Source organism: Acipenser ruthenus, chromosome 25, assembly GCF_902713425.1.
Source record: "Acipenser ruthenus chromosome 25, fAciRut3.2 maternal haplotype, whole genome shotgun sequence".
Lineage (NCBI taxonomy): Eukaryota > Metazoa > Chordata > Actinopteri > Acipenseriformes > Acipenseridae > Acipenser > Acipenser ruthenus.
Window position 1 is genome coordinate 7,033,041 of NC_081213.1, and position 24,824 is coordinate 7,057,864.

A 24,824-nucleotide genomic window follows, 5' to 3' on the forward strand; every position below is an offset into this window, starting at 1 on the left:
AAATACAAAATCTTTAATTGTTTAACTTAGGGTGGAACAGTGCCCTGAAATTAACACAGTTAATACACCCAGAATAAACCCAACTTCATCTTCGCACTGGCAAATGTTTTACTAAATGTTTGACTTGTATTTTGTTAAGCAAAATCACCCAACTGTCAAATTTATTGGCTCACTCGATTTTGCAAATGATTTGTGCTAGGTAAAAACATGTACTGAGTGTATTTTCGCTCTGTTTTCAACACATCCACATTCTCATTGCTGTGCTTTGTGTTGTCCTTGCAGCTCACGTGGAGAGCAAAGAACAGTATATCGAGATTCTGGAGAACCTGGGGAACAGCCACCTGTCCCAGGACAACAACGAGGTGTCCACCGGCTTTCTCAACCTAGCGGTGTTCACCAGGGAGGTGGCGGCGCTCTTCAAGAACCTGGTGAGGCTCCTGGGTGTCTGTGTCAGACAGGGAGGGCATCCTGCTGAACCCCTGCCTCTGCTGGAATCAAGCCAAAGAAACCCGGTCCGCTAGACCTTTTCACAAACTGTCTTTCAAGGTCACAATAATAACATTGTGGGGCGGGCAAAGTAATAAATCCCCATGCCTCCACTTATAAACGTTTACTACGGTAATTTTGCACCCTCATTTTGCAGTTTTCCCATGGTTATACTATGCATTTACCATAGTTTACCATGGTTTGTTATGTTTTGTAATACGCTTTATCATACTGCTGTGGGCTTTACAGTGCTTACCTATGCTTTCCCATGCTTTCACTATGCATTATTACAATTTGTACGCTTTTACTGTGGTAAACTTCTTTATACCAATCGAGAAACTGACCACGTGTGCAGTGTCGTAGATTTCCATCCAGTCCCCTGCTGTAACCAGTTAGCCACACAGTCTCCCCTCGCTCATCTCTAACCACTAGAGGATATAGTCTCAAAGCACTTCACTCCAAATTGCAAGGATTTTTCAGGAAGGTGAAACACACCCAATAAAGTTACCAAACCATAAACAAAGTCAGATATTTAATATAGGGCCTCGTAAGTAGTCTTAATGTGTTTCTTATACATTATACAATTGTAATGCCTTTTAGAAAGGCTAATAGCAAATTGGAGTAAAGAGTTTTGAGAATGTGGTCTACGTCATACTGCCTCCCAGTCCGAATCGATAACCTTTGAGCCACACTGATTGCCAGCCCTCACATGTATATAATGAAATGCTGAAATAAGATTGTTTTTCTTAGTGGAAAGTATGCTGCTGCAGCACTGTGGCAGGTTTTTCCAATCAATGGTGGAAAATGCTGAACCCGTTTTTCAGTAATCTGCAGGATAATGGCTTCTGGAGAGGGGCCTCCAGATTATACAGCCCTCTGCTTGTCCCCATAGTACCACTAATCTCTTCCAGACCCAGACCCTGCTGCTGTGAGAGAGCTCCGTGCTAGCGCTTTCAGTTCCAATGCAGCATTTTCCTTTTTCCTTTTTCTCTGTCTTATTGGAAACCATAATAATAAGTTGACTTTTGTTTCAAAACATAATAAAGGCCAAAAGTTTTGCATCTAGCTATAGAATTAACTTATTGATTTTATGAAGTTGCTTCATAAAATCAAATAAAATCTGCTGAATAATGTTATGTTAACATATTGAATTACAAACCTCTTTTTTCTGTGCACTTAACGAAAAACCAAAATGAAACAGTTTTAAAATCTAACATGAAATACTGTACTACTATTATGGCTTCCGGTAGACTTTTGCGATATAATGTTGTAGTTTCTTTTATTACATGATGTTAAATATAAGATCTAAATTATGTTTATATATATCGCAGACTTCAGTGCAGACTTTTGGCACTGAAGCAGAAACTTAGTCCAGGACCATGTGTCTTTTATTAGTCTCAAACTGGGTCACTGTTAAATGAATCATACTGAACCTTATCTTTACAGATCCAGAATTTGAACAACATTATCTCATTCCCTTTGGATAATCTGCTGAAGGGAGAGCTGAGAGAAGGGAGGCTGGTGAGGCATTGTTCCTTCTTCCTTCTTACAAAGGGACATGGTTTTCACGTTTTCACAGGACCGCACATATAGAATTGCACTTTATGAACTGTATGCCTGGTGTCTGCTGATTAACTTGTATACTGTTCAGAAGATATGTGCACAATGTCTTTTATTTTATGACAATCTCTCTGCCATTCACTTTCATTGGGAAAATCCTGTTATCCTGCAGTTTTAATACAGTGGAATCAGCATGTAACTTTTAATTACAATACAATACCTTAAATAAGAAATACCAAGGCACTTGTGATGTAATCGATATAATAGTGGACCAATAGATTTTACTTGGAGAGAATTGTATCCCTCGCTAGTATAAATACCTACATTATAATTATTACTGTTACCTCCTTATTCACCCTTAACCCTACTCAGATTTTGGTATCCCTGATTAGATAATAGACCCCTCCTTTTTTTGCCTTTTTAAAAAATATTTGAAAGATGTTCCATAAGTGAGGTGGTTTCCTGAATATTATCTTAAAACGATCTTAAAACATTGGTGCGTATATAAAAGCTATGCACTGTAAATTTAAGAGTTGGCATTCTGACCTGAAACAACTTCAGAAGCTTTCCTGTAGTCAAATGTGTTTTAATATGAGTTTGTGACTCATTTCCAGGAATTAAAGAAACAGATTGAAAAGAGCTGGAAGGATTACGATATAAAAGTGTGAGTACCCAGTACTGAGTTTTCATTACAAACCTTGTTCCTGGATGCATTTGATTATTCTTTATTATATATTGTACATGCCAATACATACACATGCAAAGTACATCTTAAAGTCCCACAACCCAAAAAGTTTCCAATGTTAAGTATTACTGGTTATAGCTATAAAATAAACTTGATGCTACCATTAAAACTAGAAACATTGTTCAGTCATTCTATTCTCTAGTATAACAGCTTTATAATCTTGATACTCTTATTAATGCGCCACCTGCCAGATTATAGTACTTGTCAACCTTTCTCTTGGTTAAATTATTTTACTGGTAAAGCCTGCTGTGTCAAGTTTTATTGCTCAATTAGAAACACATTCTCCTAGAAGAAATCTGTGGGTTCAGCACAGTAATTTAAACTAGTTCCTATTGAACAGCTTGTGAATTAACATTGTTTATGCTTGGGTGTGTCCCTGTAATAACATGCAACAATGGACTATGTTCTATTACACAGAAGAAAAAGACTAATGAATATTGACTGCTTGTACATGCAAATAAGAAGCATGGCTTCGTGGTTAGACACAAGGACTAAGTTGGAAAATATTGTGGATGGAGTGGTCAAGCACAATAGACTCCAAGCTGTTCCTCCTTGCCAAGGGTTTTGTTATTTGCTTGTGCTAAGGCAACAAGTTAAACAAACTCAACCAGCCATCATTATTGGAAAACCGGTCCTGTGCCACCAGCAGTAAATGTTTATAATCTTGTACTTAATGACACACACAACAACAAAAAAAAAAAGCCATCTGGATCACATCTTTGTTCAATTTCCATTTTAAAAACACTATTTTCTTATGGTTCTTTAGCTTTCAAACCAATATTGTGTAGTTGAAGTTACTTGATTTCAAAGTTTAGGATTGTGGTTACATCCGCTTGCTTCTCAGGCTCCCTTTTTATTTCAACCTGTCACTGCATGCACCAAGTTGCGTGAGAGATAGATCTCCATTGAAAATGGGTGTCAGGGAAATAGTGACACGGCAAGAGTTAGTTGGAATTAAGGCTACCACAGTTGTATATTTAATTAAGCATGTACAGATCGAAGACTTCTGTCAACAGTTTAAACATGTATTATCCACCAATGGGGATGCTTATTTCCTGCAACTGTATGTCACATTTAGATTTTAGAGTTTACATTTTTTACATTGTGCGGCCACTTTATTACGACATGTCTACCCAACTGGATTTGGGAGTAATAATGCATCCGTCCACCGTGCTAGAATTGTGCCTTAATGGTTTGAGGTGCATGACAGAGACTTTAGGCATCTCCCATGGCCTCTGCAGATCTGTCCAATTGAACATGATGCATTCTCCGTCCAGATCTTCTGCTTACCTCTCTGCACCAGCTACATGAAATATTGATGAAAAAATTGATCAACAATCCCTGGAGACACCTTCCAACACCTTGTGGAGTCTAGAGCACGCCGCGATCAAGGAAAACAGTGGTCCTATATGAAGTACAGGTCCTGATAAGGTGTTAAACCCACAGAGAAGACAGAAGAGTGCCATTCCTCTGTGCTGATATATTTATGATCTTCTCTCCTCCCAGGACAAAGATTGAGAAGGAGCGGCGGGAGAGGGCCAGGCAGCTCGGGGTCATCAAGACGGAGTTCTCACCAGCAGAGATCGCTGAGGACATGGAGAAAGAGCGCAGGGCTTTCCAGCTGCACATGACAGAGGTCAGTGTGACGAAGGGTTGGAACAATAATCGCAAAAGGATCAGCTCCAATGCTGCCAATGCTTTATATATTTATATAAAGTACCGCTGTATCCTTCTCAAGTTCATTTACCCACTGAAACATAGCTCTCCTGGATTCGTATTTGTTTCTTCTGTTTATTTCTCATGTTAAAGATGTAGACCTTTTATTAATACAGTACACATACATTAAATTGTCAGAAATAATATAAGTTTCAGAGTTACAGACATTACAGATTTATGAACTCCCTATTCCCAAATAGTTATTTTACTGTTGACCAGTAGATTTGATAATTGCCTGGATTGTGGGCAACAGTACAAACTACATTTGGTCACTGGTGGCACTGCGGTAGTCAATAGGGTAGCAAGTTTCAATATAAGTGTTTAATAACAGCATACAAGGACTTCTATATTTATTCAGTTATTGTTTAAACAAGTCTTGACACACAAGGAACTGCCCAGGTTGTTAGTATGCCAAAGTAGTTTAAAAAAGTCTAAAAAAAACATTAAATCTGGAGAAACCCAGTTATCCTGATCCCAGATAAGAACATAAGAAAATGTACGAATGAGGGGAGTCCATTTGAATCTATGCTCATCTGTTCCTAGTAGCTGATTGATCTCAGAACTTTGTATTAAAGGATCCCAGTGATTCTGCCTCAACAACATGGCTAGGTAACCCATTCCATATCCTCGCCACACTGTGTGAAGAAGTGTCTCCTTCCCTCTGTCCTAAATCAATCGCCACCTAATTTCCAACGGTGTCCTCTGGTCCTGGTTTCTGTGCTGGTTGGATTAACTTTGTCAATCCCTTTTTAGATTTAAAGACTTAAATCAAGTCCCTCTAATTCTTTTTTTGTTCTAGGCGAAATATATTCGGTTCTTTCAGCCCTACGTGCCTTGCGCTTTAGATTCTGTACTAAATGTAATGGTGAATTTTGGGTTGTTTTTTTATATCACAGCATTTCAATGAAAATGCATTAGTGAGATCTGATGTAGAATGTGAGTTATTGGTAGTTTGCGACTACATTGGAAAGTAATTGAGCCCAATACAGGGACAAACAGCCACCTAAACCAATCCCATATTCTCAGTGTAATCACTGACAGGTGGTTTCATCAGACAGTAATGAGAAAAAAAAATAAAAATTACCTAACAAAGCTGTCTTACAATTGAAGGATTACGCTTGAAGACATTCATCTTGTAGCTCTGGAGAAGTTATTTAGCCACCAGACCAAAACTACAAATATACCTTTCACTTGTCTTATTTTTGTGATACCTCACCTGCTCTATTAAATTCTCGTGGTTCCTTTGTATTGATCTTGCATTGGTGTTTTCTATTTCCAGTATCTTCTTAAAACTCAGGAGCTGAAGGTCAGACAGGGTCCTGATCTGCTGCAGAGTCTCATCAAATTGTTTCACGCACAGCTAAAGTGAGTACAGCTTTCATGCTTGTATCTGCACTTATCCCATTCGTTCTCCTGCGCTGCTTACACTTGCTATTGTGTTATGTTTTTGTTTAGATTAACTTTGTATGTCATTTTATGTTTCAGTTGCCACTTTTTAAAGCTCACAAGTTAAAAGCACCCTCTTAAAATTTGCAGTGTTCCCATAACATTACAAAAGTGCCCCACTCAGCTGAGCGAAATGGAAACTGAGACAGCATCACACTCAGTGGAGCAGACTTGTGCCTATTCAGGAAAACAGTGTCTGTGCCCAGTTTCCAGTGTCTCTTGAGATTTCCACGTATATCACAAGCTTGTGTGTCTCTCTGTCTCTCCAGTTTTTTCCAGGATGGTTTGAAAGCAGCTCAAAACCTCAGCCCATTCGTGGAGAAGCTTGCAGCGTCCGTGCACACAGTAAGTCAGGCCACTGTGGAAAAACGATTCTCTTCCCAACCCCATGCGGTTTGGCTTTATAAGAACATGCAAAGGAATTTCCATTGAATCTGGGCTCTGGATTTGAAGACCTCTTTATATGGGGACTTCAGATCTTATATGGTTATTTGAGACACTCCATGCAAAGCAAGACTTAAAATATTCTACAGTTACGGAAGTAAACCACACTCATACAGGACACATGTGCTTATGTTGTCTGATGGAAAATAAACCGACTTTATAATAATGTCTCCCAATTGAAGGACTAAACTTGAAGAAGGGAAACTTTGTAAAGTTTTACTTCTGACAGTCAGGTCTGGGCAAGTATGAACAAGCTACGGTTTAATTGGTGAAGCATTTACTGAATTTAAATAAAAAGAGGCATTGTTTAAATATTGTCTAAGATTGTGCTTGTCTTTACATGTCAAAACAAATGAAAAGGTCAGTTTTTTAATGTTTTCTTTTCCTCATTCAGCCATATACTTGTGTTTGATAATTCTCTGGTAAACTGCATTGAAAAATAAACTGGTGTTCACATCACAGCACATGCCTTCCTATCAAACAAGCATTTAAACTCCTGTAAAGCAGGTCAGTTGAAACACGCAAAAACACAAAAGAAGAATCTACAAAAAATTTAAAAAGGGTTAACTAAGCACTAAGAAGTGTATAAACTTTTGAACCTAGAATGTGGATGGAAATCCTCTCCTGTTTGGAAAAAATCAGGTTTTGTGTTTTCTGTTGATTAACTGTAAAAAAACTCAAACACAGCACTGTTGAAACCAAGCCTGTCAGCTTCTGTGGCTTCATCATGGTTTTGCAGACCCACAGGAAAAATCATGTGATGTAAAGAGAAACTGAATCTGACCGCATTTCGTTTTTAGAAAATGCAAAAAAAAAAAACAACCACTCTAACCCCTGTGTGTGCTGTTTGTAAAGGTGAGGCAGGAACAGGATGAAGAGACAAAGCAACTCATGCAGGTCCGGGATTCCCTGCGAACCTTCCTGCCAGCGGAGCAAAAAGAGGTGGGCATGCATGCACTGTCTGTTTAAGAGGAGACCCCGATACACCCCTGAGAATAAGAGCAACAGCTACACCTCACTGCACAGAGGAGCGTGATGCTCGCGTGCTCTAACAGTGATGGATCCATGCAATAGATTATCCCTGTGTGGTGAAAATTGCAACATTTTAAGGTCATCGTGCTTCTTTTCTGTACTTTCTATTTCTAATACACCATGATAATCCACTCGCTATCTGTAATCTGTAATCCTGTAATCCGCCATCGGGGCAGCAGTGTGGAGTAGTGGTTAGGGCTCTGGACTCTTGACTGGAGGGTCGTGGGTTCAATCCCACTGCTGCTGTACCCTTGAGCAAGGTACTTTACCTAGATTGCTCCAGTAAAAACCCAACTGTATAAATGGGTAATTGTATGTAAAAAAATAATGTGATATCTTGTAACAGTTGTAAGTCGCCCTGGATAAGGGCGTCGGCTAAGAAATAAATAATAATAATAATAATAATAATCCACTGCTTATATTTAACGTATAGGAAACCTTTCACGAATAGATAATGCAATCAAACCTGGGGACTTAACTTGATTGCACTGAACTTGGGGTAACTACTGGGAAAATGATAATACTCAAACAAAGGGATAAATAAACATCACAACTGTCAAACTATGCATGTATGAATTTCAGAACGGGGATCGGGAATGCATATTAAGGTGTTTGTTACCTTTTATTTATCTTCCACGTTTTTTTAATTTATTTATTTTTTTTACATTATCCCGAGTGTTATTATAAGTGCACCGTGTAATTGAAATGTACAGTCATGTTAGGGTGATTTATTGAAGCCAAGCCCTATAGCAAGTAGACGTTTATACAACACAACAGAAACAAGTATTTCAAGTTGCTTTAGACTCATCCCTTAAAGTGTTTCAAGAAATACTTTCCTTTGCTGTGTCCCATGTTTTTGATTTTGCAGCTTTTTTTTTTTTTTAACCAGAGTCCCGTTTTTTATTCACACATTACAGGTAAATAAACTTTTTACTTGGGGGGGTCATTCGTCCAGAGAAAGAGAGATGATTTCTTTTCTTCTACAAATCGCAGTGTGTAGAAGAAAGCAATGCTGGAGCTCAGATTGAAATGAGTGGCGTGTTGTGGGAACAGAAAAGCAGCGTTGAAACAGCAGGCAGCGTGATCTGGATACACCGAGATGTTTAGAAGTTACTAACTACAAAGCAGTATATAATTCCATATGTTAATGTAACATTATTCAGCAGTTTTCATTCGACTTTATGAAGCAAAATGAGTTCATTCTATAGGGTGATGCAAAACCTTTGGCCATAGCTGTACATGTTTAAGCGTTGAACCCTTGCTTTGAGAGTGCAATGCTAATTAAATACACCCCCTTCCTCAGGAACACTTGAACAGAAAGAACTCTGGGAACGGGTACAGCATCCATCAGCCCCAGGGAAACAAGCAGTACGGCACAGAGAAATCCGGCTTTCTCTTCAAGAAGAGCGTCGGGTAAAGTCAAGCTATTTCACCTCTGCCAATGAGACATCATAGACTATAGGGGTGTTAATAGTTTAAACATTTAAATGGTAGACATCTGGGATTTTGCCTAAACGCTTTAATGTTTTCAGGTATACTGCTGTGAGGTATAGATGTTGGTCTTCGTGTTTATACAGTAGTAGCTATACACATTTATTTAATATTCAATATCATTTTGTCATAGTCTTCCATATACATGTACTGTAGTCCTATACACACACACTAGTGTAGTCATTTATTTAGAATTCTGTTGGTGTGCTTTTTAATACGGGTTAGCTGAGTGGTTACCAGTGTTTAAAGTATAAATGTAAAAGTACAAAAATGATTTTTGGATCTCAAAGACGACTGCAGAGTAATGCTTAAACTGATTTTGCACACTAATACTCTGACACACAGTTGCGAGCAGCAATAATTAAAAACACACCCATTTTGCAGAATCCCCTTTTCAATACAGTTTTTGTTTTGCTCCTTTAGAATCAGAAAGGTATGGCAGAAGAGGAAGTGTGGAGTCAAATACGGCTGCCTGACAATATCACACAGCACTGTAAGCACAGTACAGTACATGGGCCTGTTCATTTTGCATTATGTGACCAGAGGAACAAAATATATATTTGGGACAGTACCACTGTGTCAGTTAACATTCCTGTTGTCAGTTAACACAAACAAAAATGCTATATAGAGCCTAAACGGACAAAACCCCGGCAAGGCACTTCACAAAGTGGAAAAAACACCGGATTCAAAAAACACAATACAGGATAATATAGTAGTTATAGTTAAGGGATAATGACATTGCTGTTGTGTGTCACAAGGTAACAGTGGAACTTCTGAGTCAACTATTTTAAGTTCCATTGTTACCGAGGAGCACACCACATCAATGCCATTGTCACTATTATATTACAACCAAAGTTATTTATTTATTTGCTTGTCTGAAATAATCGTTGTACTCTGAAAATGTTAACTTTTTGACAGCATGTGAAGTATTTCATCAGCAGGCAGTGGTTTTAGAGCAGGTGTCATTTATTTTTCAGATGTGCTTTATTTGCTGTTCTGTTATTGAGTAATAAAAGAACAGCTGACTATAGAAAACAATGGGAGAGCAGTGTCCAGTAGTTTATGGTGTACTGTATGCGCATTATACATAACATGCATAAGAGGTGCATTAAACAAAGCAAAAGGTAGCTCAGTGATGCTTGCTAGACATGTTTTATAGTTAAATTGTGGTAAGCAGTTTTATCAAATCAATCTACTAATCTAGTCTTTCATTTTTCTATTTAAGGGAGTTTTGTCTCACACAATCATAAAATCTGTATAAAAAACTTATGAATTTATTTGAAAAAAGTTTTCATTGATAAAGGGAGGAAAGTAAAATGCGCTCTACTGAGCTAGAAAAAGTATTTAGCTTCTTCAGAGTTTTGAAATGTTTTTTTTCTATTGTTTTTCAGTACATTTTTCGATCTACAATTTCTGACCACCAGTAATCCAGTGTACCCATCTTGATGTGTTTATTTTTTAAATGTATTTGTTTTTTCTTGTCTCAGATAAACAGACCCCCGGTGAAGCTGAACCTTCTCACCTGCCTGGTGAGGCCCAACCTCGAAGAAAAGAAGAGCTTCGACCTCATTACACGTAGGTCCCAGCAGGGGGTGCTCAACGCATAACGTTTAGCAAATTACTGATCAATACAGAGAGCCAATGAACAAGGTAGAAACCAGTGCTTTCCAAAATACCAGACTGGGCAATAATTGGATTAGAGAGCACACATTTACCATGATATTAGCAGGTTTTTCTGGTTATAAACAATGTACAGAATTACCTAGTGTTGTTGTATATCACGATAATCAGTTAATAGGTTACTCTGCCTTTGTTGCAAGGATTTACACACCTGGATATGTGTGAGTGTGAGTGACTGCCACTATTCACTCCAGTCAGCATCAAACTTGTTTTTTGTCATTTATACAATGCTCTTTATCGTTTTAGCCAATCGGAGCACAGATGGACATTTTTTCAAACAGCAACAGCACAAACCCAACCCAAACCATGTAAAAATACCCAGAACCATGCAGAACTATGCAGTTCCCTGTCTAACCTGAGCTCAGCCACATCAGCTTCTGAAAGCGCACAGATAGAAGGAACCATAGACTTTAATAGCGAAAGCAATGCATAAATGAAACAATCAAGCAGCATCAGCTGGTAACCCTGGGAAACATGCAGTAATGCTGGCCTTGTGTAAATATTCCCTCGTATATTCATATAAACCTCATTTCTTATACTGTAACCTACTACTGAAGAAAGAATGGAGACACAACACTCCATAATCCTAATTATTATTATTATTATTATTTATTAGCAGACGCCCTTATCCTGGGCAACTTACTTAATTGTTACAAGATATCACATTATTTTTACATACAAAAACCCATTTATACAGTTGGGTTTTTACTGGCGCAATCTAGGTAAAGTACAGTACAGCAGCAGTGTCCCCCACCAAGGACTGAATCCACGACCTTCCGGTCAAGAGTCCAGAGCCCTAACCACTACTCCACACTGCTGCCCAGGGACCAAAAGGACAAATATTACACACAAAAAATACCCCCCCCCCCCCATACTCTAACATCAATAGAAACCTTTTGCTTCTTTTCTAATTATATTTTTTGCAGGTGGTCTTGTTTACATAATCGGTATAGTATGGTTTCCTTTATTCAGGCTTTGTAATTGATTGTTTTTGGTTTGGCTCGTTGCCAGTTTTAACTATAAAAAAGAAAAGCAAACAATACAGGCCGGATCTAGATTAATCTTGTAATGGGAACCAGGTGCAGAGTGAAACATGTATTTTATTACAACGGCCGTGGAGCTGTTAAGATCTCATTTCCATCTGTGTTTACTTCATAATTCCATGAAAATCTGGCCTGAATCTTTGATCCCCCAGTGTTGTGATTTGGCTTCAATAGGCAAACACTTTCTTTGTTTCCTTTTGCAGATAACAGAACCTACCATTTCCAGGCAGAGGATGAGCAAGAATGTATCATGTAAGGAAATCCTATTGTTCTGTTCACATCATTTAGTATCCATTTATGTTTTAACCTCTGAACAGGGTGTTAGACCGAATAATTTCCCAAACTTAAACATTTTTATATAAACTCAAAACTCAAAAAAACCACATCCCCTCTAATACAGCTTTAAGTAAATGACTACAATATTCATATGTATAAAACTACATGTGTATAACATTACTGTTTATATGGAATAGACTATGAATAAATCCTGAATATTAAATAAAAAGGCTTACTAGTTACTATTGTATAAACACTCTCTATGCTTACTTGTACTTTAATTCTACACATTTAAACACACCTATTCCAGGTAACACCTGCCCATTTGAAAGCATATTTCCCAGTATATTTTATTTTGCTAATAATTTTGCATAATGCAGTGGGTGTGTGAAAAACAAAAGTGACATCACAGTACGCAACAAGAATGATTCATAGAGGATGTGGGATTGTTGTGAGTAACAAAATGCTCCATGATGACAGAATACAGTAAGGGATGAAATAGAGAGATTTGCTAATTCAAAATGAATATCTCTGGGTCCCCGTGTGCCTCACCTGGTAGAAGCATGTGTGTGTGGTGTGCTACAGTCGAGAGATTCGTGCCACCGCAAAGTCGCCAGTCTTCACTGGGGATTCCAGAGGGTGCGTTGCATTGGCTCTGCTAGGGACTGTTTCTCCTCACCGTGCTATAGCGGACCCTACTGGCCAGATACCTGGTGAGCTCAGGCAGAGACATGAAGGGCTGGCCTTAGTTCTCTAGAGGCCGGTAGCTCGCTGTCATTTTCTCACAAGTTCCTGGGTGTAAAGAGACAATTGGCTTGGTCATGGGATCGATGGACACCCCCTGACTTTCAGTTCTCCTTGAGCTGTTGCGGAGAATTGCTGCAGTGAGGGAATGAAAAAACAATTGTCTTTACCTCACCCAAGAGCTATTCTGTTTAGATTACAACTTTCACACAAAAGCTGTGTCTGACAACGTCAGTAAACTAGGTTCACCTAAAATGTTTCATAAGATGATTTCTATGCATTTATTTATGGAAAAAAAAAACATTCTGCCTAGCAACTGCTAAATTTAAGACTTGTGGGTTATAATGTAAGTTTTGTGTCATTTCCTTAACAAACCTCTTATTGTTCTGGATTTCACTAGACAATATTATGTAATGGCATAGTTAACTCAGCATTAGGGGAGGTTTGGACTAGGTAGCCATGGCTCCATGCTGTGGAGATGCAATGCTTCCTGGATGGAACTTATCAAAGGCAACCGCGAGTTATTTAAATGAGATTTTCCTTGCAGCTGGGTGTCGGTTCTGCAGAACAGCAAAGAAGAAGCCTTGAACACTGCCTTTAAAGGGGATCAGAGCCAGTACCAGGATAACAGGCTGCAGGAGCTCACCAGGGCCGTGATTGCTGATGTTAAACAGATGCCCGGCAACGAGGTGTGCTGTGACTGCGGTGCTCCTGGTATGGCTATACTCACCTATATTTTGCAAAGTGTATTTTACTGTTGTAGTTATTCACAGCCTTGGTAGGGTTATGTTACTAACATTTCCTAATCGGTCCTAAAGGTTTGCTATTCCATTTTCAGATCCAACATGGCTGTCCACTAACCTGGGTATTCTGACCTGTATAGAGTGTTCTGGAATTCACCGGGAGCTGGGTGTCCACTATTCCAGGATCCAGTCCCTCACACTGGACAGGCTCAGCACCTCTGAGTTACTGGTAGGTAATTCAATGTTTTTAATCAACTGAGCACCATCCCACTGTTTTATCTGAACAGGGGCAGCAATAGAGCTTCCCTTATAAATAAGGCCTTGTGAAAATTGCAGAAATTTTCTTTAAGATTCATGGCAGTGTCACAGGTAAAGTATTGTATTTTGTGGAATGTGCACGGAACTATTTTATAAATTATGTGTATAGATTATTATTATTTTTTTAAACATCAAATATAGAGATAAATGCACTGACATCATCAAAATCAACATCAAAGTTGTTCACACACTTTACAATGGCTTGTGAAACGATGTTGTAATTAACAGCCTGTAGGTAAAGTGTATCTGCAAGGACAGCTTTCAGTTCTAGTACGTCAGATGCATGTTCACCATTTAGGTCTTGAAAAACAAATACAATGTGTAACCTATACTGATCTTGGGCATCAGTCGACTCGTCAGTGTGACCACTGACAAGCAACCAGACTGTTTTACCAATTCCGTAAGTATTCATGTCTCAGCTGGGCTGATGAAGGAATCACTCCACCATTTGCTACACTCAGTCTGAAGAATTTACGTAACTTTTGGTTGTCCAATTTTTCATGAGGGATATTTGCGCAAACAAACGCCTCTGTCAAGTCATAATTTAATGTGTTTTGTGCTTTTGGATTTTCAGTCACAGTTTTTTGTTTCTTTGCAAGTAAAGCAGTCGCAGTACTAGATATACAAGATATCACATTATACATTAATCTAAGTGCCTGTCAACAGCCGATTCTCGGTATTGATCTACAGTAACATTGCAGGACGTACGGAAGAGCTTACCTCCATCGCTGTGTAAAACTCCTGCTGGATACTGCTTTACGTGATCTGCTGCAGACACATTTTTAGCCTTTTTAGAGACATCCATTTTCTTGTTTACAGTGTGTAGTATTTTAATTTCCCGCCTAGATTGCATATATCACACGACATAATCACTGCACAGCACTATGTGCATGGCGAATAGTACATGCAGGCACACATCAGAGCTGTACAGTTTTGTTAATGTGTTTTTTTTGTATGAAATACAAATAATAATGATTGAATAATTTATTTTATAAAATATCGCTGTATTGGACTAATCTCACGATTTCCTGTGAAATCGCGATTTACACTGGGCCTTACTTTAAAAAGTGTACCATAGGAAAAACAGTATTTTAATATGGCAAACTGTAGTAAATGCATAGTATAACCATGGGGAACATTGCTGTGCAAATGCACGGTGGTAAACTTTTATAAGGGTTGTGTGGACTCTGCAGTACTCCTTGTATTTTTACAATATAAGCTTTGTGCCTGAACTCCCCCAGCCATTTAGTTCTGGGCCTCTCTGAAACAGAGAAGGCCAAGTGTGATGAATTGTACAGAATTGTGTGGTGGTTTTCTGATGTGGTAATCCTTAATGAAATATAAATGCAAAATAGGGCTGAGCAGTGGGCACAAAGCATGAAGTTGAAATTATGCAGACATTACGAAGATGGAATGCATGCACACACTCCAGTGTACAATACTGTAGATGTAGATGGGAATGCCTCTGTGTTCATCTTTTTTTTATTTATTTTTTTATAATAATTGCAGTGTTTTAAACCATACTCTATTTTCCAGCTTGCTGTCAGCATTGGCAATACAAAATTTAATGATATAATGGAGACAACCTTACCTAATGATGCCATCAAACCCATTCCCAACAGTGACATGTAAGTATATGAAGCAGCTTTGAAACTGCTTTTATCCAATGTAAATGTATGCAAGTAAACTTCTGCTGAAATAGCAGAGTGTTAATTCTATTGAGATATGCATAGAACAATTATTCAGTAATTTTTTAAAAGCAAAATTGAGCAGTTATATTGAGGCCAAATAAGACTCTTACCTTTCCTTTTTACAGGAATGCCAGAAAGGAGTATATCGTTGCCAAATATGTGGACCGCAAATACATTCAGAAGAACAGCGATGAAGATATGTGGCGTCTTCATGATGCAATAAGAAATAGGGACATCACTACACTGGTTCAGATCTATGTGGAGGGGGAAGACTTGGCAAAGCCAGTTGCCATGCCAGATGGACAGGTGTGCTGATTTTATTATTTTATTAAGTGTCCTGTAATGCCACCTAGTCCTTGGCCTAATCCCAAACCCACTCAGCTCTTCCCATAAGGCTACACTGTGCCCCAGTCCTCCTCTCTAAACACTACACCACACTGTTTCACAAGAACATAAGAAAATGTACGCACAAGAGGAGTCCATTCATCCTGATCATACTGTTCCAAGTATTGATCTCAGAACTTTGTCAAGTTGGATCCTAAAGGATCCAAGTGATTCTGTCTCAACAGCATGACTTGGTAGCCCATTCCATACCCTCGCCACTCTCTGTGTCTCCTTCCCTCTTTCCTAATTTCCAGTGGAGTCCTCTGGTCCTGGTTTCTGTGCTGGTTGGGTTAACTGTGTCAACTCCTTTTAACATTTTAAAGACGTCAATCATAACCTCCCTATTTCTTCTTTGTTCCAGGTTAAATAGATTCAGTTATTTCAGCCTGTCTTTGCAGCTCAGCCCTCTGCTCAAACCACTGGCCACACAGCCTCACACTCCTTAGTTTTAACCACAACATAATTTCTCCTCAGTCTCTGCTATAACTGCTAGACCTCTCTCTCTCAGTCTTCAAGTCTAACCACAGATACACACAGTTGTGCATTAAGAAAAAGATAAAAGAAAACCTAATAAATTCAGTGACAAATGATTCAACTTGAAGTCTTTTTCAGTGTTTTCAACAACGTTGAAACGTTTGTTATTGAATTTATCAAGTTTCTTTTAGTACTTCTTAATCCAGCACTATTGAGTGCTTAATATCTATGGGTGACTGTGACAGGGATGACGAGTGGTCGACCAGAAGAAGGCACAACAAAAACAAAAGGTACGGTGCAGTGGCGCGGGCGCCGTTTTATTTAAATAATCCAAAAATAAATGTTTAAACAAAAATAAACACTTGCTCGCAGAGCAGAAATAAAACAGGTAAACAAAAACAAATCACGCACACAGAAATAAATAACAAAACCCAGGTCAGGCTGAGCAAATGCCTTCACTGTTCCTGGAGTTTTAAGTTTTGTTTTGCTTCGTTTTCTCTCAGCTCTCGTTCCTCCTCTGAACTCCCCCCTGAGTTGGAGAGCTGCAGGCTTTTTATAACAGGTGACCTAATTAATTCGGGAGATGGCCACCTTCCACATTACTAAACAGTATAAAATAAACAAACGGCTACGCCGTCACTAAACAAAACAATAAAACATACGGCGCTCGCCTACATAAATATAATAATCATCAAAATAAACAAACACAAAATAACACAGGGATGGAGGGGGAACCCTCGTTCTGAAAATAAAACAAACAGACACATATCAATAAGCAGGGCTTACTACCGCCCTGCTACATATCCTCCCCCTTGTGCAATGCACACTTGGCCCCAACGGCCACCTCCCCCCTCAGTCTCAAAGTCCCGGAAGAGGGGGAAGCAAGTTGTTTCTGGGGGGTGGCCATGGTGGAATCTCTGGCACCCCCCAATTCTTCGTGGCCGGCAGCTCCCTCTTCCGGGGCTCCTGCCACACTCTATCCTGCCGCGAAAGTACGGCTGGGGGAGCTGGTCTCCTGACCTTCCCCCTCCTCTTCATGGCCAGCAGTTCCCCTGCGTGGGGCTCCGACCACACAATCTCCTGCCGCGAAAGTGCGGCTGGGGGAGCTGGTCTCCTGACCTTCCCCCTCCTCTTCATGGCTAGCAGTTCCCCTCCGTGGGGCTCCGACCACACAATCTCCTGCCGCGAAAGTGCGGCTGGGGGAGCTGGTCTCCTGACCTCACCCCTTTCCTCATGGCCGGCAACTCCCCTCCGTGGGGCTCCGACCACATGATCTCCGGCCGCGAAAGTGCGGATGGGGGAGCTGTTCTCCCGACCTCTCCCCCTTTCCTTGTGGCCGTCAGTTCCCCTCCGTGGGGTCCCGGCCATAGTGTAGTGACCCCAGGCAAAGCATGGCTTCCCATCCACATTCCTAAACAGTATAAAATAAACAAATGGCTACGCTGTCACTAAACAAAACAATAAAACATATGGCGCTCGCCGACATAAATATAATAATCATCAAAATAAACAAACACAAAATAACACAGGGATGGAGGGGGAACCCTCGTTCTGTTTTAAAAATAATCAAACAAAGAACATGTTTTTAGAAATGATTATATCCGCCAGCTGCTTTCTCATGGTGGTCCTAATTCCATATCGCTTTGTAGCTGGGTGTAACTGAGGCGCAGGCAGCTGAAACAGCCTGTCCCTAATGGCTATACAAAGGTACAAATCTAAATATTAGAACATGCTACACCCCAGTCTCTCAGATCTAACTAGCTTCTACTGAAAATATTCACATCCCACTCAGTGATGCATAGTTATTAAGCATCGCCCTCCACTAGCTGTCTCCCAAGCTCCGTCCTCCCATATACATCACTAAGGGCTCTAATGTTACAGGAGCCCTGGTGTTAAGCAGGGAATCCCCAGCTAAACTACATTCTAGTGCAATACTCTGTCTTAAAGTTCTTTCCAGTGCTCAGTTGCAGTTAACAGACTTTTGATTGTGTTTCTTCTGTCCTGTCAGGATCTTGGTGAGACGGCACTTCACTTGGCAGTAAGGCTGGCAGACAGGAGCTCTCTTGCTCTAGTTGAATTCCTTATACAGAACAGGTATCTATATACTGTATTACCCCGGTGCTTAATATCTTTATCGATGTAGAAGACACACTAACTTGCATTACACTAGCAACGTGTTTAACACAACTAACTTAATTACAGTGATTCCAGGTGGCTTTGGGGGTCATTAGATAAATGTTTCATATCAAATATACCGTGCTTCCTTGTCATTTCACGATTTCAATAATTCACGGTTATTCCATGTTTACAGTATATTGTACATGTGCTATGTTTTTCAAAATGTTTTCATGTGTAAGTCATACAGCAAAATAACTAATAAGCACTGCATAAGGACCTTATACAAGTTTACCCACAGTCATTTAGCAGCTGACTCATGTTTCTACTATGCATTTAACATAGTTTACCATGGTTTGCCATGCTTTTAAATATACTTTACCATTGCTCTCCGGAATTTTACATTGCTTAGCTATGCTTTAGCATGCTTTCACTATGTTTTATGACATTTTAAAAGAACTGTTCAAAGAGATAAATGTTGTCTTTTCTAAAATACATTTCATCAACTTTTGCCTGCTATTTTACTTCATGCTTTTGATGACAGCCTGTGTGATAACACAAAGCATTGTGAAATGTGGGAAAGTTTGTGAAGCAGAGTTTTGAAAAATGTGTGGGTAGTGAATAGTGGGGAAGTTACGTACTTTCCCCACTGTGTGTCATATCATAATAGAAGTGTGAATGGTGTTTCGAGCACTGCATAGCTACTTGTCTCCCAAATGGTTCTTGAACGATGAATACGTGTGATGTGTAGTTGGTATGAATGTATGAACTCCTTATTTAAGTATTGTCTTTTAACAAAACGTAATCATACAAAGCAGCCCCTCAAGACCAATGCATACGAAGCTTATACGACCTGCATTGGTGATACATATTGTATCGTGATCTTAGTGTGTCTTCACACCCCTGCTAATGAAAGTGCATCACGTCCCTGTGTTTTCTTCATAGCGCGAGTCTAGAGAAGAAGACGACTGAAGGCAACACAGCCCTGCATTACAGCTGCCTGTACAGCAAGACGGAGTGTCTCAAGCTGCTGCTGAAGGGAAAGGCAGCCTTACAAACTGGTGAGCGGACAGTTCATCGGTCTGGGCAGTCCCAGCCTGGAGTGACTGGAGGGAATAAATCACAATAATACAGGGAGTTTCCATGTACTAAGCAAGCTGTGGTTCTGACAGGGAACTCGCTTTAACCTCAGATCAAATCACTTATAAACATCAAGCATATTTTAGGCGCTTCCAATACCAGATCAAATCGTCACTCGAATAGCTAGTATCTTATTTGTCCTTCGATAAACAACACGTCCAATGAACGGCAAGGAAAGGATTTATATCTTACCTCAGTCCATTATGTCCCGCTGTGCTCCAGAGCTCGCCTCCTCCTCCCCAGCCTCCACCTGCATTTTGGCTTCGTCTGACGGGGGGAGAGCAGTTATCCTACCCCCCTGCTCATGGCTTCCCTATGGTCAGCCTTTCTAATTATCTGCAGGGGTATGGGCAGGGGTACCTCGAAAGGTGAGGCCAAAGGCCAAAGAATGTAGTATAAAATATGTATAATGCAGTAGTGTTATCTAATCTATGTTTTAATAAATAGTCGCATGAGTTTCCTGACTGAATAAAAGCTTACTAGTAAATGATTTTCATTAACTTGTATTCTTTTTTTTTCTAGTTAATGGAGCTGGCGAGACTGCATTGGACATAGGAAAACGTCTAAACCACACACAGTGTGCAGAGCTGGTAAGAGAACACTTTTTACAGAACTCCTGAGGTGGTAATTGCAGGTTTTGCAACATCAACATTTTTTTTTTCCTTTGGCGAATACATGCTATGTGATACTTTTTAAGACCTGTAATATCAAACACACATAGGATATGCATGGATAGCAGTACTTGAAAGAAGCTTTCATGGTATTATTTAAAGGATAATGGCATTGCTGTCATGTGTTAAAGGCAGTAATGTAACTCCAGTCATTAAAGCCAGAAACTGGAGGTTGATTGCATTATATGAATAAGGGAGTTTCTGCTTTATATCATCCATAGTTTCTTAAATATCATTATGTGTGTTCTCTATCCTTCTCTACTGCTGTTTCTGCTTGGAACATTATATATATACAGACTTGCTACTATTCCATTTTTTATTTATTTGCCATATCGACAATTAATATCAACGTTTATTTTAGAAAGAATTTACAGGTTTTTTTAAATCTTTATTTTTCAATTCAAGCAGAGAATTGGTGAAATCGACCTTTATGTTTTAAAAAAAAAAGAAAAACATACTTTTTATGCCATTGAGAAATGTCTAATTTAGCGACACCCCTTTATCATATTCAACATGCAACAAAACTGTGGTTACCAACATTCTAATTGAAATAGTGTTTGGTTACAGCAGAGCTATACAAGATCCTACACAAATTTAAAAATTGTCTCAAATTGTAGAAAACGCAGCATATACAAGTCTGTTGCACTTTTATAGCATAAGTTTACGAGTAAAAATAATATGCAAAGAAGAAAACATTAGATAGTTGAACAGAACTAACTTGCACTTATTATTCAGTCTGAGCTCCACAACTCTCCTGCTTCAGCACAGCTGGACTCACTGGAAGGCAAGGTTGACAGGCCCACTTCGCCCTGCCGCAGAGACCTCAGCTGTCGGTCAGGGTATTGTGCACAATACTCATTAAGTGCTTTCCTCTTCCACCCCATTTTCAAATCAAACTAGTAACTGTCACCGTATACCTATAGCAAAAGCCTACCTACACCTTAACCCGCTAACTTCAAAGTAGGCGCTTTGAATGACAGGCGCTGTAGCTGGCAAATGAAAGTGCACAGTCAGTGCAGGTCTTGATGATTGACAGTCATTTAAATGAATGAGAGCATTCTAGCGCTGCTTCAGTCAACAAGATCTGTCAGAACAGGGTGAAATGACTGACAGTGAACTACAGTAGCCTACTAAGGGAGCACTGAGATGATTGACCGCGACCCCTAGACATTCAGAGCGGAATGGAGACGGGACAGACAGCAAGTATAAAAACTACACAAACTAGAGATGATTTCTAAATGATTATTTTTGGCAAGAAAATAAAAAACAGCGAGTGGTTTTACTGACATTTATCCTATGTAAATATATTTCAGTCAAACTCATGTTTTGGTGGAACGTTTAACAAGCTTTACCAATTTAAAATCGAAAAGTAGCAAGCCTAATTACGTATATTATTTACTAAGCCTGGTCTGACGAAGACCGAAGGGTCGAAACGTTATCCTTTATTGTTCTGATGCAGATAACTTTCTAGGACTTCTTTGAGAGCGGTGAACTTCTTTTTGCCTAAGCAGAAATAACAACAGGGAATTGTACAAAATACACTTAATGGGATATTAAAAAATTAAATATTCCGAGAATGTGGATAGCATGAAGTATCCCCTTTTACGTTTCCCTTGTCAAGTTGTGACAAATCGCTACCAATGTGGTCTGTGATGGGTCCTGTGTTCATTGTGGCTTTCTGTATTTCAGCTGGAGCAGGCTCAGGTGGGGAAGCTCAACACTCAGATCCACGTTGAGTACATCTGGGAGACTCAGCAACAGGACATGTATGATAGTGAGGATGACCTAGACGAAAGGGTAACCTTGACACATATGAACTACATTTGAGACACAGATTACTGTGGAATTTACAAAACCACCGAGTAAAACACTGCTCATAATACAGGGAGATCTTTCATTGCCTCCCAAAAAAGGTCTTTAAGTGGACTTTAAATGGAGTTGTCCATGTAAAAGTGAAAATACAGACATCCAATTAAAGTATAAATATGCTGAATTACAACAAGCCAATTAACTTCTTGATCTGAGAAAGTAATGAATGTAGTTCATGGAGTGAATGTTTGCTTGGATTGCAGCAGCACGTCGTGAACGATGCTGTTCATTTCTCAAACAGATCAGTCCGCTACAGAGGTCTTTTAAGTCGCCACTCCCCAAGTCGCCCAGTCAGTGGAGCTCAGGGAACACTGGTGTGTCCAACAAGACTTATGAGAACATCGAGTTTCTTTACAAAGGCTCATCCTCGTACTCCAGCCATGTGGAAAACGTGGCCCCTCCACTGCCAGCCAAAAGCATCCAACGAGGTAAGCCAGCTGGGACTTCCCTTACATCTACTCTCTTCAATCCACAAGCATCACTACGTAGCAGTGATCTGAGTACAGGGTAGAGACAACACAGAATTTCAAACCATATTTCCGTGTCATGATTTTTACCAAACTTTTAGATAGAACATGGAGTCCCTGCTAAGGCCAGGGCTTCCTAGCCTGTTGCATTGTCTGCTTACCGGTCTACAGGGCTGCCTTGTCATGTTTAATTTGTCACTAGATGGCGCTGCAGTATTGCAACAGCAGCAGATACACTAACTGTAAAACACAACTTAAAATGCAAAGATAAAATGAGAAGTTGTCTATTAACAATGTTTAAGCCCATGAAACCATAGTGTTTGAATCCTTTTATGCAATCTCTTTTTTGCAATAGTACTTGCCATATACGAAAAAGGAACCAAAGATTTTATTGCAGGGGAAACTTTATTTTGCACGCTTAAAAGAGGTTCATGCATTTTGTAAAAGTTGCTGGGAAGTAAGGTGTTAAGTGAACATGTAAAAAAATCTTTCCAATGAGTAGAACGTGTTACTTGTCTTGGTATTTGTTTTCAGCATAGAGAAGATCATGTTTGAATTTAAAACTACAATACAGATAAGGTAAACATAGTTATTTGGATTCAGGCAGGTCCTGTTCATTACAGATTAGGAACTGCCTTGAATGGTCTATGGTTCAGGGCGTTGCATTCAATAGACTGCTGGAGGCAGCAGTTACTAGTAACACATTTACAAAAGAAGCCATTATTATTGTTTAAACTGAGCCGCATACTCACCAGGCTGCTCAGACCCCCAGATCTCCTCCTCGGCTCCAGAAGGTCACCCCCTGCTCCGTTGCTCCTCGAACCCGCTGTCCCGTCCAGCGCATGAAGTGACAGCTGCTCGTCCGTCTTCCAACCGGCACAGCCCCCCTCTGCTGGAGGCCTTGGTGTCCCGCTGGTCATCGGCCCCCAAGTCCCCTCGCGAGAAGAGCTCACGCATTCACCGGCAGAGCGTGTTCTGGGATAACCAGTCCCAGTCTGAGTCCCGGAAGAGTGGGCTGGAGCAGGGACAGGCAACCCACAGCCAACAGGCTCACCTGGGGCCAGTCAGGTAACCTGGAAACTCTCTCTCTCTCTCTTGGAGTATAGCTTTACATGGGGATAACCTTTAATTTCCTCAAATTTTATGCCTGTTTTTGTTTTGATTTGCATCATTAAATAAAATAAGATCTTAGATTAACAAACAGTGCCATCTGGTGGCCTTTTTTTCCTTGAGCGGCCAGTTGCTGTTGCTGTTTTTTAAATAAATGAAAAAATTGAATCAGAATTAATGGATAAGGGCATTTGTGTGATGTGTTGCGAGGTAATAATGGAACTCTGAAGTTAATAAAACCTGAGGCATAAGTTATTATTTAGCTGTGTTTGTCTGAAAAAGGGCGAGTTGTCCACTGACAGGGTTAGCTGTTTGAGAGCAGGGTTTGAGGGTCCCTGCGCAGCGCTTCATTGGTAAGCAGTGTTTTTTGTAAGTTTCATAAGTCGTTACCTCTTAGCCAAAGAAAGCAATAGGAGAGCAGCGTCCGGTTAGTGTATAAAAAATTAATAAAACATCTCCAGCATTTGGATGGCAGCTGTGTGGATGTCACACTTATATCGAGAACTGCTCTTTCAGTTCTAATTGCTTTATATTTCAGCTCTGAGAAGACCACATCGTATAGACGGTCTACCAGTAATGGGGGGGTGGGGAAGACCCCGGTGACCTCCCCCAGCATCCCAGGGAGCATGGAGGATCTGTACAACACCACCATCGGACACCCTTCGGTATCACCGTCAGCCACAGCTCCAGTGCCACAACCAAGGAAGTCTGTGCTGGTCAGTGCCCCACTGATTACAGTACAGTTTTGAAAAGTATTTGTACAGAAGCACTCAAATCCCTCAGCTGCATCTCACCTCTGACTTGTTGTCTTGATTTATCACCATGTGCCATAGCTGAAGCCAAAGCAGAAGAAGGTGAAAGCCCTGGTGGACTGTAAAGTGGAGAACGCTGAGGAACTGACATTCTGCAAAGGGGAGGTGATAGTTGTCACGGGAGTGGAGGATTCGCACTGGTGGGTAAGTGTGCAGCATTGTGTTCCATATTTTTCTTTTATGAACTTGAATGGATTTAAAGTGACTGTAACCTATCTTACTGGATCAGGTGCATCATGGCTAGCCTCTTTTTCATTAAACGTGGCTTTGCAGTGGGAATAGGTAGTGCTAGAAGACCAATACACACACGTCATCTAAAATGGATTTGTTTCTAAGTTGTTACATCTCTTGTGTTCCACCTGCTTTG

General features: G+C 40.0%; 1 protein-coding gene across 5 annotated transcripts in view; it reads left to right on the plus strand.

Annotated features, from left to right (window-relative positions):
• LOC117413414 (arf-GAP with SH3 domain, ANK repeat and PH domain-containing protein 1-like) overlaps nucleotides 1-24,824 on the plus strand; it is a 48,192-nt gene that overhangs the window by 20,667 nt on the left and 2,701 nt on the right. For 4 of the 5 annotated variants that reach the window (XR_009308852.1, XR_009308853.1, XM_059000023.1 and 1 more), the window contains exons 3-25: nucleotides 283-428; nucleotides 1,933-2,007; nucleotides 2,661-2,710; nucleotides 4,298-4,427; nucleotides 5,787-5,872; nucleotides 6,223-6,298; nucleotides 7,253-7,339; nucleotides 8,733-8,842; nucleotides 9,344-9,413; nucleotides 10,408-10,495; nucleotides 11,847-11,895; nucleotides 13,211-13,377; nucleotides 13,502-13,635; nucleotides 15,261-15,352; nucleotides 15,541-15,721; nucleotides 18,282-18,367; nucleotides 19,334-19,449; nucleotides 20,051-20,118; nucleotides 21,889-21,996; nucleotides 22,310-22,496; nucleotides 23,291-23,603; nucleotides 24,184-24,361; nucleotides 24,479-24,601. Coding sequence is in view for 3 of the 5 variants with exons in the window: in XM_059000023.1 (XP_058856006.1) it covers nucleotides 283-428; nucleotides 1,933-2,007; nucleotides 2,661-2,710; nucleotides 4,298-4,427; nucleotides 5,787-5,872; nucleotides 6,223-6,298; nucleotides 7,253-7,339; nucleotides 8,733-8,842; nucleotides 9,344-9,413; nucleotides 10,408-10,495; nucleotides 11,847-11,895; nucleotides 13,211-13,377; nucleotides 13,502-13,635; nucleotides 15,261-15,352; nucleotides 15,541-15,721; nucleotides 18,282-18,367; nucleotides 19,334-19,449; nucleotides 20,051-20,118; nucleotides 21,889-21,996; nucleotides 22,310-22,496; nucleotides 23,291-23,603; nucleotides 24,184-24,361; nucleotides 24,479-24,601 (2,720 nt within the window). In the remaining 2 variants the exon portion in view is untranslated. The remainder of the gene's footprint in view (nucleotides 1-282; nucleotides 429-1,932; nucleotides 2,008-2,660; nucleotides 2,711-4,297; nucleotides 4,428-5,786; nucleotides 5,873-6,222; nucleotides 6,299-7,252; nucleotides 7,340-8,732; nucleotides 8,843-9,343; nucleotides 9,414-10,407; nucleotides 10,496-11,846; nucleotides 11,896-13,210; nucleotides 13,378-13,501; nucleotides 13,636-15,260; nucleotides 15,353-15,540; nucleotides 15,722-18,281; nucleotides 18,368-19,333; nucleotides 19,450-20,050; nucleotides 20,119-21,888; nucleotides 21,997-22,309; nucleotides 22,497-23,290; nucleotides 23,604-24,183; nucleotides 24,362-24,478; nucleotides 24,602-24,824) is intronic. The other variant, XM_059000022.1, reaches the window with a different exon arrangement.